At 29.7% G+C, this 13,900-nt stretch overlaps 4 protein-coding genes across 4 annotated transcripts; 2 read left to right on the top strand and 2 right to left on the bottom strand.

The window, feature by feature from the left end:
* Positions 1-487: 487 nt before the first annotated feature.
* OCT59_022139 (uncharacterized protein) lies at positions 488-1,948 on the bottom strand (the record flags this gene model as incomplete). The annotated part of the gene is made up of 1 exon (XM_025314207.2): positions 488-1,948. The coding sequence occupies one exon, from the start codon at positions 1,946-1,948 to the stop codon at positions 488-490; it is 1,461 nt and encodes a 486-aa protein (XP_025185589.1).
* Positions 1,949-6,131: 4,183 nt separating this feature from the next.
* OCT59_022138 (uncharacterized protein) lies at positions 6,132-9,072 on the bottom strand. Its single transcript, XM_066144628.1, has 6 exons — positions 8,843-9,072; positions 8,429-8,766; positions 8,284-8,349; positions 7,501-8,216; positions 7,203-7,441; positions 6,132-7,132 (listed from the first exon to the last, which is right to left on the bottom strand). Exons 1-6 carry the CDS (start codon positions 8,944-8,946, stop codon positions 6,259-6,261), a joined length of 2,337 nt encoding a protein of 778 aa, XP_066006072.1. The 5' UTR covers positions 8,947-9,072; the 3' UTR covers positions 6,132-6,258.
* Positions 9,073-9,186: 114 nt separating this feature from the next.
* OCT59_022137 (uncharacterized protein) lies at positions 9,187-10,902 on the top strand (the record flags this gene model as incomplete). Its single annotated transcript, XM_066144627.1, has 4 exons — positions 9,187-9,285; positions 9,363-9,455; positions 9,731-10,385; positions 10,721-10,902. 4 exons carry the CDS (start codon positions 9,187-9,189, stop codon positions 10,900-10,902), a joined length of 1,029 nt encoding a protein of 342 aa, XP_066006071.1.
* Positions 10,903-11,556: 654 nt separating this feature from the next.
* Positions 11,557-12,051, top strand: OCT59_022136 (uncharacterized protein; the record flags this gene model as incomplete). The annotated part of the gene is made up of 1 exon (XM_066144626.1): positions 11,557-12,051. The coding sequence occupies one exon, from the start codon at positions 11,557-11,559 to the stop codon at positions 12,049-12,051; it is 495 nt and encodes a 164-aa protein (XP_066006070.1).
* Positions 12,052-13,900: the final 1,849 nt, after the last annotated feature.

Below are 13,900 nucleotides of genomic sequence, written 5' to 3'. Positions count from 1 at the left end.
TAAAATAATAATAATAATTATTTTCAAAAAAAAAAAACTTTTTGTTAATCCGTTATAAAAAATTATCCTTTAATGAGTCTTTAATAGTAAAATCGTCAGTAAATCGTTCGTAATCAATTTAATCAATTAAATCCTTATCAAAATTAATAATCGCAGTAAATTGATGCTAATCTGCTAATCATACTGATCGTGATCTCGTGATCTCGATTTTTTTTTTCTTTTTTTTTTTTTTTTTTTTTTTATTATTATTAATATTATTATCGCAACATGAAATAACCTTCTTTTTTTTTTACAAATGAGAATGAAAGTAAAACCAAAATGGCAAGAAAAAAAAAAACTACAAGTACTAGAATTTACCTTAAAGGAATTGTTCATAAAAAGACGAGAGGAAAAATAATAATAATAATAATAATAATATAATAATACTCTATAAAAAACTACCAACACCAAAAAAAAATATACATCTAATGATTTAATAACTTAAATTTTAATATTTCCATAAATAATTCAATGATTCAACTTCATCTAAAAATTCGGCCCTCTGAAAATCTTTTAATATACCTTCTTCTCGATATCTTTGAATTATTGTTTCAAAATGAGGTGTAATATTATATTTAAATGAAATATAAAATGATAAAGGATTTCTTCCAGTTGATTTCCAACTATCTAAAAATTCTTCTAAATCTTCATTTGTGAATTGCCAATCACCATCTAAATTTAAAACTTTGAGACTATGAGGACTATTAGCCCTTATTAATAAATCAAATAATTCTTTACCATTAGCTTTACTAGTAAAAGTATATATTTTTAATGCTTGTAAATGTGGATGAATTGTTAAAAATTTCATAAGTTTTTCAGTAGCTAAACAATTCCACCAAATTGTAACAAATTTTAAATTTGTAAATTTAGGTCTTGATATTACATCAAGATAATATCTAATTTCTTCAGGTTTATTAGGTGGACAATCAGTATTCCAATATATTCTTGATAAAGTTCCTTGTGTATTCTCAATAAATTGTGTAAATATATCAAAAGGTGTATGTTCATCCCAAAATATATCAAGAACTTCAAGTTTAGGAAAAATTGTTGTAGCAAATTGTGATAAATTGGAAATTTCTCCTGATATAAATAATTTTAAATTTTTTAAATTAATAAATTCTGCAAGTACTGTTGGTCTAATACATAAACTACCATGAAAATATAAGATAGAAATTGAATGAGCTTGTGATATTAATGCTTGTCCAATACGAGGATATTCATTAACTTGTCCATCTGGAGCTTGTAATTCTACATATTTTAATCCAGTTTGAAATTCAATTAATGATGCAAGTCCCGCATTATCATCATGACATGGATCAACAACTAATCTTTGAATATGTCTACATATTTGTGCTAAACCATAAAAAAATTCTGGTGAATTATCACTACCACATACTAATTCACGAAGTTTTTGTAAACATGTCGTCGATCCTGGACAATATGATAAAGGAACTTTGGGTAAAACTAGATGTTTAAGTGATGATCTTGACATAAATAATTTGTAAATTTCTTGTTCAAATAATTGATCTTTATAACCTCGATGAGGATCCACTGAATTATCGGTCAAATGTTCTCTTGTTAATTGCTCGATAGCCTCAGGAGAAAGGTATTGAAAATATCTTACGTATTCAAATGTTGTAGGAGAATTTGAAATAGATTTAATTATATTGTTCCTCCGCAGTAAATCTTGTGATTCTTTAGGTAAACATAATAAAATTGTTGCTGTTATTGCTGTCCAAAATTCACAATCAGATTGTTTTTCAAATTTCCAAGGATTACTCCATAAAATAGGAACAACAGTCTGACACCATTTCCTATTGACTAATAAACAAGAACGTAAAGCTTTTACGTCATCATCCAAATATTTAAATATTTGGTCGAGACAGTCTACTGGCAAATTTGATGCCATTTATTTTTTTTTTTTATTTCTGTTGACAAAAAAAAAAGAAAGAAAATATATGTGTAAATAAAATATGTATATATGTATATGTATATGTATATATATATATATTTGTATTTGTATTTGTATATTACATTAGTTTGAAAAAAAAAGGGTATATAAAAGGGAAATCAAAAAAAAAAAAAAAAAAAAAAAGATTCCGAGGTAACACAAACAAAAACGTTTTACCTGATAGCCGATCAGTTTTTTAAGAATCCTAAAAAAAATTCAGTAATACAAAATTAATTTTATATCTAGTAAAAAAGTCAATCGTGATCCTCTTTTAACAAAAGAGTGGAAAATCAAAAAACACTCGAGGAAAAGATCAACTCTAAATTTTTAAAATGACCGATCAAAAACTTATTAGGATTTTGGTGTATTATCGTATGAAATTTGAGATATTTATAAATCAATGTATACTAGAAATTTATGGTATCGTGTGAAAAATAATACTCCAAGTTTGCCTTCTTTTCCGCGCCACAAAAAAAGGTAATAACCATGAAAAAGATAACGAAATATAATCTATTATTTATGATAAGTAAAAGAAGTAGAAAAAGAAGAAATACAAGAAAATGAGAATAATGAAGAAAAAAAATAAAAAATAAAAAATAAAAAAATAGAGATAAAATAAAAATAAAATAAAAAACAAAAAGTAAAGAAAAAAAAATTTTTTTTTATCAAAATGAAAAAAATTCAAAGATAACAACAACAATAAACATGTATATAAATACCCAAAAAAAACGATAAAAAAGCAATGATAGGTTAAAAATGTATAAAGAAGATCCTAACTAAAATCAGAGTAGCAATTTCCGAAGAGAGTATATCTATAAAATATTACATAATTTTAATAGCATGACTGATTGGCTCAAAGCATACGAAAAGCACATGATTTGGATAATTTCGTGAGACATAATTCATGTAAGTTGTTATCTATCAAATTATTTGGGTTATTTTATACATTGTTTAAAAAATTGAATGTATTAAGAAAGCACGTCAAAGACTGCGGGACTTGGTATGCGAGATTGTGACATTATGTGCACATTTGCATTAATCGGCAGATACGAAATTTTTTAAATTTGCCAAAATGGTTAAATTCATTCTTAACCTTCTCAGTTAAACACTAAGCCCAATATAAATATGGATTAAAAATTCCTGGTTTATGTTCGGAATGTAGAATGTAATTTCTATTTGTTTGAGCTTTTAGGTTATATTTTGAATATATTGATTGCAGTATTTTTATTTATAATTTTTTTTTTTTTATTGTAACAAATTCAGGAGTAACTGTACATGATACGAAAGATAACGAAATGTTAACGGATATTATTACTTTCCAGGTAATAAAGATAAACTCTAAGCCCCTTACATTCTTTTTTTTTCTTTTATTCCACGGAAATTCTTTGAGTACATACATATCATATTTTATTCGCCGTTTTTCGGATAAACATTTGTAATACACTGATAAGTAAAAAAAAAAAAACTTGATTGTAATTTTATCCCCATGACCCTTTCCGAGTAACGTACTAACTTACTTCTTTCTATACTTTCCTATACAAAATTTTCCCTGTTTTTTTTAAAAAAATACAAATATTTTAAATTTCTTTGTAAGCTAAAAATAAATAAACAAACCTGCGAAAGAGAATATGTAACAATAATATTTTTTTTTAAGTTTCAGAAGCTGTCAAATTTGTGTCCGATCTATATGATAATGTGACGTAATTCTAAATATTCGGAATCGATAGCTTATCACCATTGAATCATTGAATCAATGAGTGACCAATTGGATTCATCAACTATGTAGATCTGCACCACCACGTGACCGATAACGTATTCGCTAAAAATTTTTAATAAAATAAAATGAAAAACAAAGATTGGCACGAGAGTAACAAACTATATGTAAAATCACGTGAAATTTAAATTTTATTAATTATCATGTGAAAGTCTATAAAAAGTTAGGTATACTTGTATACTTGCAAGCTGTTTTCAGAAAGTTTTATATAATTTTATTTTTTTTATTAAAAAAGTATATATAAAATTTTTTTTACTATTTTCTTATATACTTCAATTTTTAACCAAATGATTTGAAAAAATTTGCTTTACTTTATATAAAATAATCAACTATAATATTAAAGAATATTAAATAATTTAAAAAAAATATAATTGAAAAAAAAAACTTTATATATATTTAAATACTTTAGATATATATACTATAAATGGCCCCTAAATTGATTTTTTTAAAAAAATATAATTTTGATAAGAATTTTGGATTTGAATATTTTTTATACAAAAAAAAAAATAATTATACAATTTAATATATTTTAAATCAAAAAATGCAAATAATTTCAAATATAATTTCAGCTATTAAGTAAATTAAGTTACTTATAAAAGATAATTTCAGATTTTAGATTTTGGTATTAATTTTAGAGCCATTTATAATACATATATATCGGCTGATTGGAAAAATCAAGCCAATTAATATTTAAGCTCAGTTGATAGGTTCATTATATAACTGATGGGTTACTTAATGTCATTAGCATATAAAATTATGGGAGGCTTTTTCTGAACAGCCGATATGACTATAAATTAATTTTTAAATCTGATTATTTAATTTAAAAAATAAACTTTATAATTTTTACTAATTTTACAATATTATTAATTTATATTAACTTAATCTGTTTAAAATAATATAATTTCTACTAAATAATAAACACAAATTTATATATATAAACAAATATTCTACTAATAAATTATATTTAATTAATTATTATCAATAAAGGATAACTGGTAAATATTGTTATAAATATTCTTTAATCTTTATATTTTATATTTTATATAATAATAAATTTTAATAATTTACAATTACAATTTTTAGTATTAATACAAATTTTAAAAATCAAGTAATAAAGAAATATATTGAAATAATAATACCTACTTAAACTCTTTTTACCAAAGATTTTAATTTCATCACTAACTACTTTTAGTTTTATAATTAGTTAAACTATAATAATAATTTTTAATTTTAATTTTAATTATGATGATGCTGATTTGTATGAAGGTGCAATGTACTGCATTGTCTCAACGGGTATGATTGTAAAACAAATTCGAAAAAATATGACCTGAATTATTACTTGATCAAAATCAATGCGATTATTACTAATTCTTTTATTTGATATCCAATTTCAGGTGTTGACTGGGTAATAACAAAAGTTCAAAGTGGTATTGGAGATGGGAATCCGGTCGAAGTTTTTTTGTGTTCGCCTACGCCTACACCTCTACCTATCAACTACCCATCATTATTCCGCGATGACCTAGTTGGACCTATCGAGAAATTATTTGGGCAAATTAAGTGGTTTTTGATCAGCAAAAATCATCATTGGTCGATGGAAAGCGGGTAAAAACAGAATAATAGGATGGAGTGTTAGCATAGACGTCATGTATCACGGGCTAAGTCCCGATCTTGTATTTATTTTTCGCATGTAATAATAAAAAATTTTCTTGGCAAAAGTGATCGGCGTGAACAATTGTTCGCGCGCACGTGATTTTTGATCGTGAAGATTCTTCACGGTTACACCTATGCACCTATGATACATGAAAGATAATGCATGTTCTGTTTATTTTTTCAGAACTTGATAAATAAATGCACAGTAATGGTCGATGAACGTGTCCCTTCTTAATGTGCATGGAAACGTATATTCCTTTCTATTTTACAGGCTTTTTCGGAAAGATCCTTTAAAATAAATCTCGTTAAAAATTACCTGGTTTTGTGTTCTCTAGCCGGGTGAAGAACGGATTTGTGAATAACGTATAGTGATTTTTTTTTAGTCGATTTATATGTACAGTAACATATTCATCGACCGGTAATTGTTGCTCCGGAATATCTAATAGATCTGAAATTAAATCATCTCAAATACGCGAGCGGTAATTGGTTAAAATCAAAACCCTTTTACATGATTTATGTTAATAGATAAACATTGCGAAAATTTTAGCATAGATACAGAAATACAGAAACGGAATATGTTGGTGGGAATTGGTTAATTATTCGGAAATTATAAAAGCATAGTAAATTAGGCGAAAAATTGGCATTAGAGTAGCAGGAAGGAACTCTCATTTTATGGGTTAGGGCTCGAGATGCTTCCTCCCTTTAAACTCGCTACTTCGTTCGTTTTCAACGTGAAATAAAACTTTTATTATCTTTAGTTATTCTATTATGTATATATTGTTACCAGAATATTTAGCTATGTCCTTTTTGATTCCCTTCCCTTCGTCCACATTTCATTTTACATTTACAAACTTTTTTTGGGCCTTCCCCTTCTCCTTTGAGCGCTTTTTTGTTCTTTAGTCTCTTTGTCAGATTCGCGGTTTGTTTCCTCAATTTTAACGATTTGAGACTGGATATGGTTATTGTTTGTGATTATAATCTTAGATAAATATCTATTAATATCACTGTTGACATTCCCAAATCCAATTACTACCCGAGTATAATTGGGATTAATTTCATGAGCTTTATTCCGCGTTTCTTTAGTTATACATTCCACTGACTCATCTGTCCCACTTCTGTGTGTAATCCATATGAACATTATTTCCAATTTATCCTCAAAACTTGATAAGTTTGGTTTTAAATTTGGCCAGATACTGGAGAAAAACTTTCTCTCAGAATCCGAATGGTTATCCTTATTAAGAGTAATCTGTACTGGGGCAACGTACAATTTATCCTTTGTTTGCGAGATCAGTAATCCATCGATGGCCTCTTGGTTCCAACAGCATGGTAAGTAAAACATACATTTCTCTTCATTCGAAGAAAACTTAATTTCTTCTTCGTTATAAAAACATTCCATACCACCAGGCTTAAAATTTACACGGTTCGCCATTAATCCATTCCTAAAAATACTAGCAATACACGCCTTTTCAACAAAAAATCCCTTAACCGATGGGTTGTTTTTGAATTCCGATATGCGACTGATCCATTTTATATCTGTGAATATTTCCATTTCTCTTTTTTCAAAGAGATATTCAGCCATGGAATCTCGTACAAGACCACAGACATAATAACAGATATTGTCGTCATCGATGTAAAAGTAACGATGATCATAATCATCATATCTATAGCCCAGTTTAGGATGTGTATTTGTAATGAATGACGACATTAATCCAACATGACTATGAAAACAGAGAAAGTCAGCATCGTATAGATCATATAGTTCACAAAACAAACCAAAAATATATTTACCGATCCCATGTATGTTTATTGCCTAGTAGATTTTCCGAATATTGCGTCATCGGAATTTGTATTATTGACTCTAATTTTTGTTTTAGATATGCAAATGCACCTTCAAAATTCTCGAGACTATATTCTAGCAAAAAGTTTAAGAATAGTGGAATTTTGCCCGTGATATCTTTGATTTGTTCCTTCTCCCGATCATTCATTGCTGGCAAACTATACTTTTTCCACCATTCTTCCATCTCCTCCTAAATAAACATTATGTTAATATACAAAAAATTCACAACATAAAGTATCTTAGTCTTACCTCATTAAACCCTCCATAAAGCTTGATCTTCAATTCACCAGTTTGCTTTTGCATAAGATGTAGCATTGACTTATTGTTAGCTGAAGAACTCATTATATAATAATGGTAATTGCTCATTTTATCAATATCACATCTAATTTGTTGTTTAGTTTTTGAGTTAACCCCAGTATTATCAAATTCATCTAGAGCATTCATTTGGTCGACGATGAAATATAACTTTTCTTTGAATTGTAATTTTTTACAAAAATCTACGATATTTTCAAAATTTTCACAGGAATTAATTTCGTTTATTTTTGCATCATCATCATGATAGGCAAGAAATAAGGCAGACTTGACATAATCTACTGGGTCCACTGCCAGTTGGCGACAATCGGGAAGAAATACAACACGTCTTCCTGTTCGGAAAAGGAAGCATGCAATTGCTGAAAGGATATGTGACTTGCCATATCCGACAGTACCATAAACAAATAATTTCATGTATCCAGTACCAGATCGAAGTTTGTTTATGGCTTCTAAAACGTTCCTAAATTCCTTTCGTCCCATAAAGTTGAAATAACGATTATTGTCAATAGCGAATCTATCTATTGGTAATTTTTCGCCAAGGTATGGATATGGTAACGAGAGGAAATTTTTAGGATTTGAGTAAGTAGATTCATTCTCGTCAAGTTTCATTATGCCTTCCATGATTTTATGGGCAGTAGAAATTATATTTAGATCTATAAAATAATCTTACATGTTAAAATGATGATATTTAGTCTTAGTTGAACCCAAAAAATTACACACCTGCAAATTTCGCTCTTTTACTATTTTGACCTTCGTCCGAATCTACCAGCGATCGCTTTCCTTTTTCTGATTGAATAAAAAAAATATAGGAAGTGAGATAACGCGAATTTCTTGTTCAAGAGGTAAACCATTGGGAGACACTTACCAGTGGTGGCGGGCGTTGGCGGTTGCACAAGGATGTGGATGTGCTCACTAGGAGGTTGTTCTTCGAAAACTTGTCCAATTGTTTTGAGGTCACTGTCCAGCTCCTCACCTCCGAACTTTACTTTGATGTCGATTCCTTCATATATCTCTTGTTTCTTGCTTTCAGGAATGTTGACTTTCCATAATTTCAGTTCGTTTGCGTCAGTATTGCAAAAGGCCACACTTTTCTTCTCCTTGATGGCTCCCTTGAGATGTCCTATGGTCTTGCCTGTATCGAAATCGACAGGAAATGCGTTCTTTTCGCCTAAAACAATACAACCTAACATAATTTCGGTATATCTGTAATCGCGAAAATCGAGAGTTAAAATAAAAATAAGGCTCAAAAAATTAATTTTCAGTAATATAAAATAAAGACCTTTTTGGATTTAACGTTGGACTGGCAGGTAGGGAATTTTCCTCGAATTTAGTTTGTACCCGGAATGGCGAAGGTACTCGAAATAGCGAAGAATAGCTTGACATTTTGATTATATGTCATATATATATATATTTCCATAAACGGCTGTTGACTAATTACTACGAACTGTGAGTCAGTAATACTACGAACAGAGTCAGTAATACTACGAACAGAGTCAGTAATACTACGTCAAGGACCAAATACAAAATTACGAAAAAAATTTATCACAATGACACAATGTCACATGAGAGTGCCAATCAAAATAATTCCTGATCGGCGAAACTAATGTTCCGGACAAGACAGATATGAATATTTCGGTTATGACTAGGAAGCTTGCAAAGCCAATATCTATTTTTTTGTTCAGAACTTTGGGGACCTTATTAGGTAGAGAACATAAACTTTTGGTGAGTTTTAATATTGCTAATTTATTTCTGACTCCACGTATTCTATGCATAATTGATGACCATTTTATTCTATCCAGAATATTGACGTTGGGGTAAATGAAATCGGATTAGAGTTAATGTTGGGATATTATGTTAGTATAGATAGTTTAGATGAACGAAACACTGGTGTGGTCTGTAGGCATTAGTACAGAAACGCCCACCATTTCACATTGTAAAACAAGTCTATGTATCATCGAATCATGTAATTTATTTACTGTATCAATAAAGAATTCAAACCGAAATACATTGTATCAAATATATTTTTCACGGGATATGGAGACGTGTGGTGAATAAAAAAAGTGAGACCTGAAGTCCCACTTGGGTAAAATGCATTTTAAATAGATCGCATCCTATATGAAAGTTATTATCGAACATGCTTGATTCATTGAAATAACGTATCATCAAGCTCCTAGCTGAGAATGCCAAGATTAAGGCTGAAAATGCCAAGGTTAAAGCCAAAAATGCTAAATTAAGGCAGGCTATAGAAGAGAATGAAGCCAGATTCGTAAAACTAGAGCAGAGTGATAAAGAAAAGGCTGAGCTCATTGCAGAACTAAATTGTGATATCAGGAAAATCAAACAGGAGCAAATTGCTATTAATGTTTTAGTGCAAGACGGGACATCTGTGGTGAAATCTTCCACTTGTTCAGAATTACAGGTGACTTCCCAATCATCCATTTCACCACCTATTGAGGGTAACTCTGAGAATAGCTCCAATGTAACTCAAACCACTCATGCAGGGTCTAAATTATTGGAGGATAGACAGACCGATGAATTCCTGATTTCGGTAAGTAAGAAGGAGGTTAGTGATATGATGAGACAACGCAATAGAGAGAAAAAACTTTTGCGTGGATCAACATATTCAAGCCAAGATCAGGATAAGCTCTCAATTTTCCAGAATAATTCCTCTATGCCCCTAGAAGATTCTGTGGAAACTGAAACCAATACAAGCAGTTCGCAATCATCAATCAAATTGAGTGTTTGCAGAACAGGAGAAGCTCAAGTACTATCCAAGAATACAAAAGTTTTCCATGATTATATAGTAGTAGGGATTGGAACTGGTTAATATTAACCGGTTAAAGGATTTTGAAAATCGGTTAACCAGTTAAAACTATATTTACCATAATTCTAGTCAGATTTATATAATGCGGCCCAGAGACATGTAAATTGCAGCCACGCGTTCCTAAAACTTGAAGTTTTGATGCCGAATTTTTTTCTATTTATTTATAATAATTTTAGTGATATATAGTCTTCCTATAACTAAATATGCAAGTAAAATAAAAAATTGGTACAATTTGCAGTAAAAAAAGTTTTTAAAATATTTTTAATATTAACCGGTTATTAACCGGTTAAGATCCTTGGTTAACCGGTTTTTAACCGGTTAAGGTTTTTTTAGACGGTTCCAATCCCTATATAGTAACCCAAGATTTTATACAAAAAGTGTCTTCAGAATTGATAGATGAAGATGATGTCCAAGTTATTGATGGAAATCAGGAGCTTACAACTGACATGATAATAGAAGTTGAGCTTGCTCATCTATTTCTAGAAGTAAGTATTGAAGGAAAGAACACTACTTAAGCTAGAGACAAAAAGAGATTTCATGTTGCTACTCATATGGAAAAAGGTTCGAAGAAAGTGTTCAAGAAATTATTGCCAGAGATAATGTTTCAGATCAGACAGCAAGAAAACAATTATTCCAGGATATAATAAAACATCTTTCTGGAATAACACTGGAAACCTTATGTTGTAATAACCGAAAATATAATAAAATAGAATAAGGATAAATAATTAGCCGATGGATAAATAATTAACCGATGGGTAAATAATTAGCCAATAAAATTATATTTATAGTTTAGTTTAGTGTAATGAGATAGTTATATGATAATAGATTTTCAAATTTTATTAGAAAAGATAGTAAATATGAGAAATATTTTTCTTAAAAATGTATAAATACAAGTGGATTTCGATAGGAAATTCCACAGTCAATTCTTGGCTCAAATAAAATAATATTAAAATATTAATTATTAAAAAGTTATTCAAATATGAATATGCTCATTGTACGCTTAAGAATTAATTAATATTATATTATTAAGTTCGATATTTTAAAATAATATTTGGTAAGAAAATAATGTTTTGTAATTTTTGTAACTAATTTTTATTTTAAACCAAGCATAAATATTGTTTGAACTCAACACGTCAGTGGCAACATACGATATTTTATTTTAATATCCTATGGGCAGTGTGTCACAACGTAAAAGAACCCAAAGGGCCATAAAGATTTACAAACTATTCGAAAAGATAGGAGTAGATAGAATTAAGAATATCAAATCTTACAGTGCGGATTCTATTTCAAAGTTTACTAAGCCTCAAATCCAAATTATTCTGAATTATTTCGGTGGATCTTGCTATGCTGATACGGAAATAAAAAAACCTAACTCATACTCTGAATGCAAAGATATAGAAAAAGTGAGTCCTAAAATCCTACTTGAGAAAAGCCAAGGGTCTGTCCCAAAAAAATTACCAGATGTTAAGATAAGCACTCTGCCCACTTCTCAAACTTTGAAAACCAATCAAACTAATGCATTAGAGGTGCAAGAGAAATACTTGGATTCAGTTGAAGTAAGTACATCGGCAAATGTATCTTCTTCCGGTCAATCTAATCCAACCTATAACTGCACCTATTTTCGCAACAAAATATTGGATCAATATCCTAATCTATATGTATAACGCAGATTAAAATTTCGAAAATTTTGCACTATTATGGACACGAGACAACATGTGGAGACTATATCTGCCTATTATGCAAATTAGGCCATGATGAGAAGAATGAATAGATAAAGCGATCCTATTTTATTAGATGCGAACAGTGCGAAATTGAGATAGTTGCATAGTCTTATTGCTTTACAATAGTCTGGGAATTTTAATCTTTTTTTTCGAATGAATAGGTCTATATTTGAAAAGAAAAAGGGATTTAAATTGTTTGCGTACATATAAAAAAGAAAATGACTGAGCTCGATAAAAATACTAACCCCCGAATATCTAGACTGATATGCCAAATTAAGTGGGTTACCAAGCATTTTGATGGATAAGATTCGTTCCAAATTATACAAAAGATATAAAAAACAAACTGGAAATGAGCCACGGCAATTATTGGGGAAGCTGTGATAGATATGTCGTTAGAATAGTCGCTTCTAGCCTGCCTTCTGTGGAACTACCAGCCTCTGATTTCAAACTTATTACTTTTAAAGCCAAACCCGATTTAGAATCAATTATCAAATCCATCTTAGAGCACTTCCCATACTTGAAATTCTGAAATAATTTCAGAGGGATTGATAATTATGAATTTATGATTTTACATCACCTCAGCCGTAGAGCTCACCATGTCCTATTTGCGATGGAATACATGGAAATTATGGATTACATGACTCATGGTACTGCGAAAATAGGAATCAGCTCTCTTATGATCCTAAATTAGCGAAATTCTATTCTTAAGATAAGTTGAAATATTGTCTTACCTGCAACACTTCAAGCAATAAACTCAAGTTCACAATTGTAACATAGAATGGTCATGTGAACCCGATCACCTGAAATGCCAAAGAATAGGGGCTGTGCAACATACGAGTTGTCAAAAAAATTTTTTCCTTTCCTGAGGTAAATGAAATTTCACAATCCGCAAATATGAATCTTGCAACTATGTAAATAAGCAAATAGAACATGCATACTCACTGTAATCTCAGTGAAAGTGCTAGCGAAACAAAAGTTAATTAGCAAAGCATCAGACGAAACATTAGACAATTAAGGATAAGTGTTTACTTTCAGATATTGGCACTTGTAACTAATATATAGTTTCCCTTTCAAGGTTCTTGTTAGCATTATGACCGATAAAATGGAGGTTAGGATGAAAAACAATGAATATAGTGGATTATTGGGTGGTGGATAGAATAGACGCAATGAACAGACTAGTCTATCATGTATAAAGCGCCTTTTAACTGTATAATAAGCAAAGTCACTAATTTGTAATTTATCCAATGTATTGCAAATAAAAAATCTTGCTTTGATTAACTCTTCACATATAGATAGCAAAGTAGTAATGAACGAATTTATAAGAATTATTTTATATATACTGATAGTTTGATCATACACACACTAATGTAAGGCAATTAAGGACGAAATCTTAATTCGTGATCAGTAGTGGATTTTCAACGAAGATCTGGAATTTTCTTTGTTTTACAACTATCTCTGCAACCTTTAGTGTAATAGATGCATCTATTCACACTAATTTCGGGCTATTATTAAAGGCAATCTTCCATCTTTCCAATCTTTTATTATTATTTTCCGTTGTTGAATTTAGTAACCACTTGAGTGCTGCATGGTTGGTAATGATGATGAATTTACTTCCATAAAGATAATGTCAAAAATATTTAACTGCCCATACAATCACAAGGCATTCCAGTTCTGTGATGGCATAATTCTTTTCCGCTAGTATTAAAGTTCGACTAGCATAGGCAATCACATGCTCTTGATCATCATTTTTTTGTGCAAGTACTGCGCCTAGTCCTATAGTTGAAGCATCAGT

This window comes from Rhizophagus irregularis, chromosome 31, assembly GCF_026210795.1.
Source record: "Rhizophagus irregularis chromosome 31, complete sequence".
NCBI classification, from domain to species: domain Eukaryota; kingdom Fungi; phylum Glomeromycota; class Glomeromycetes; order Glomerales; family Glomeraceae; genus Rhizophagus; species Rhizophagus irregularis.
The sequence above is the reverse complement of the archived record's forward strand: the minus strand, read 5'-3'. Positions and strand labels throughout refer to the sequence as shown.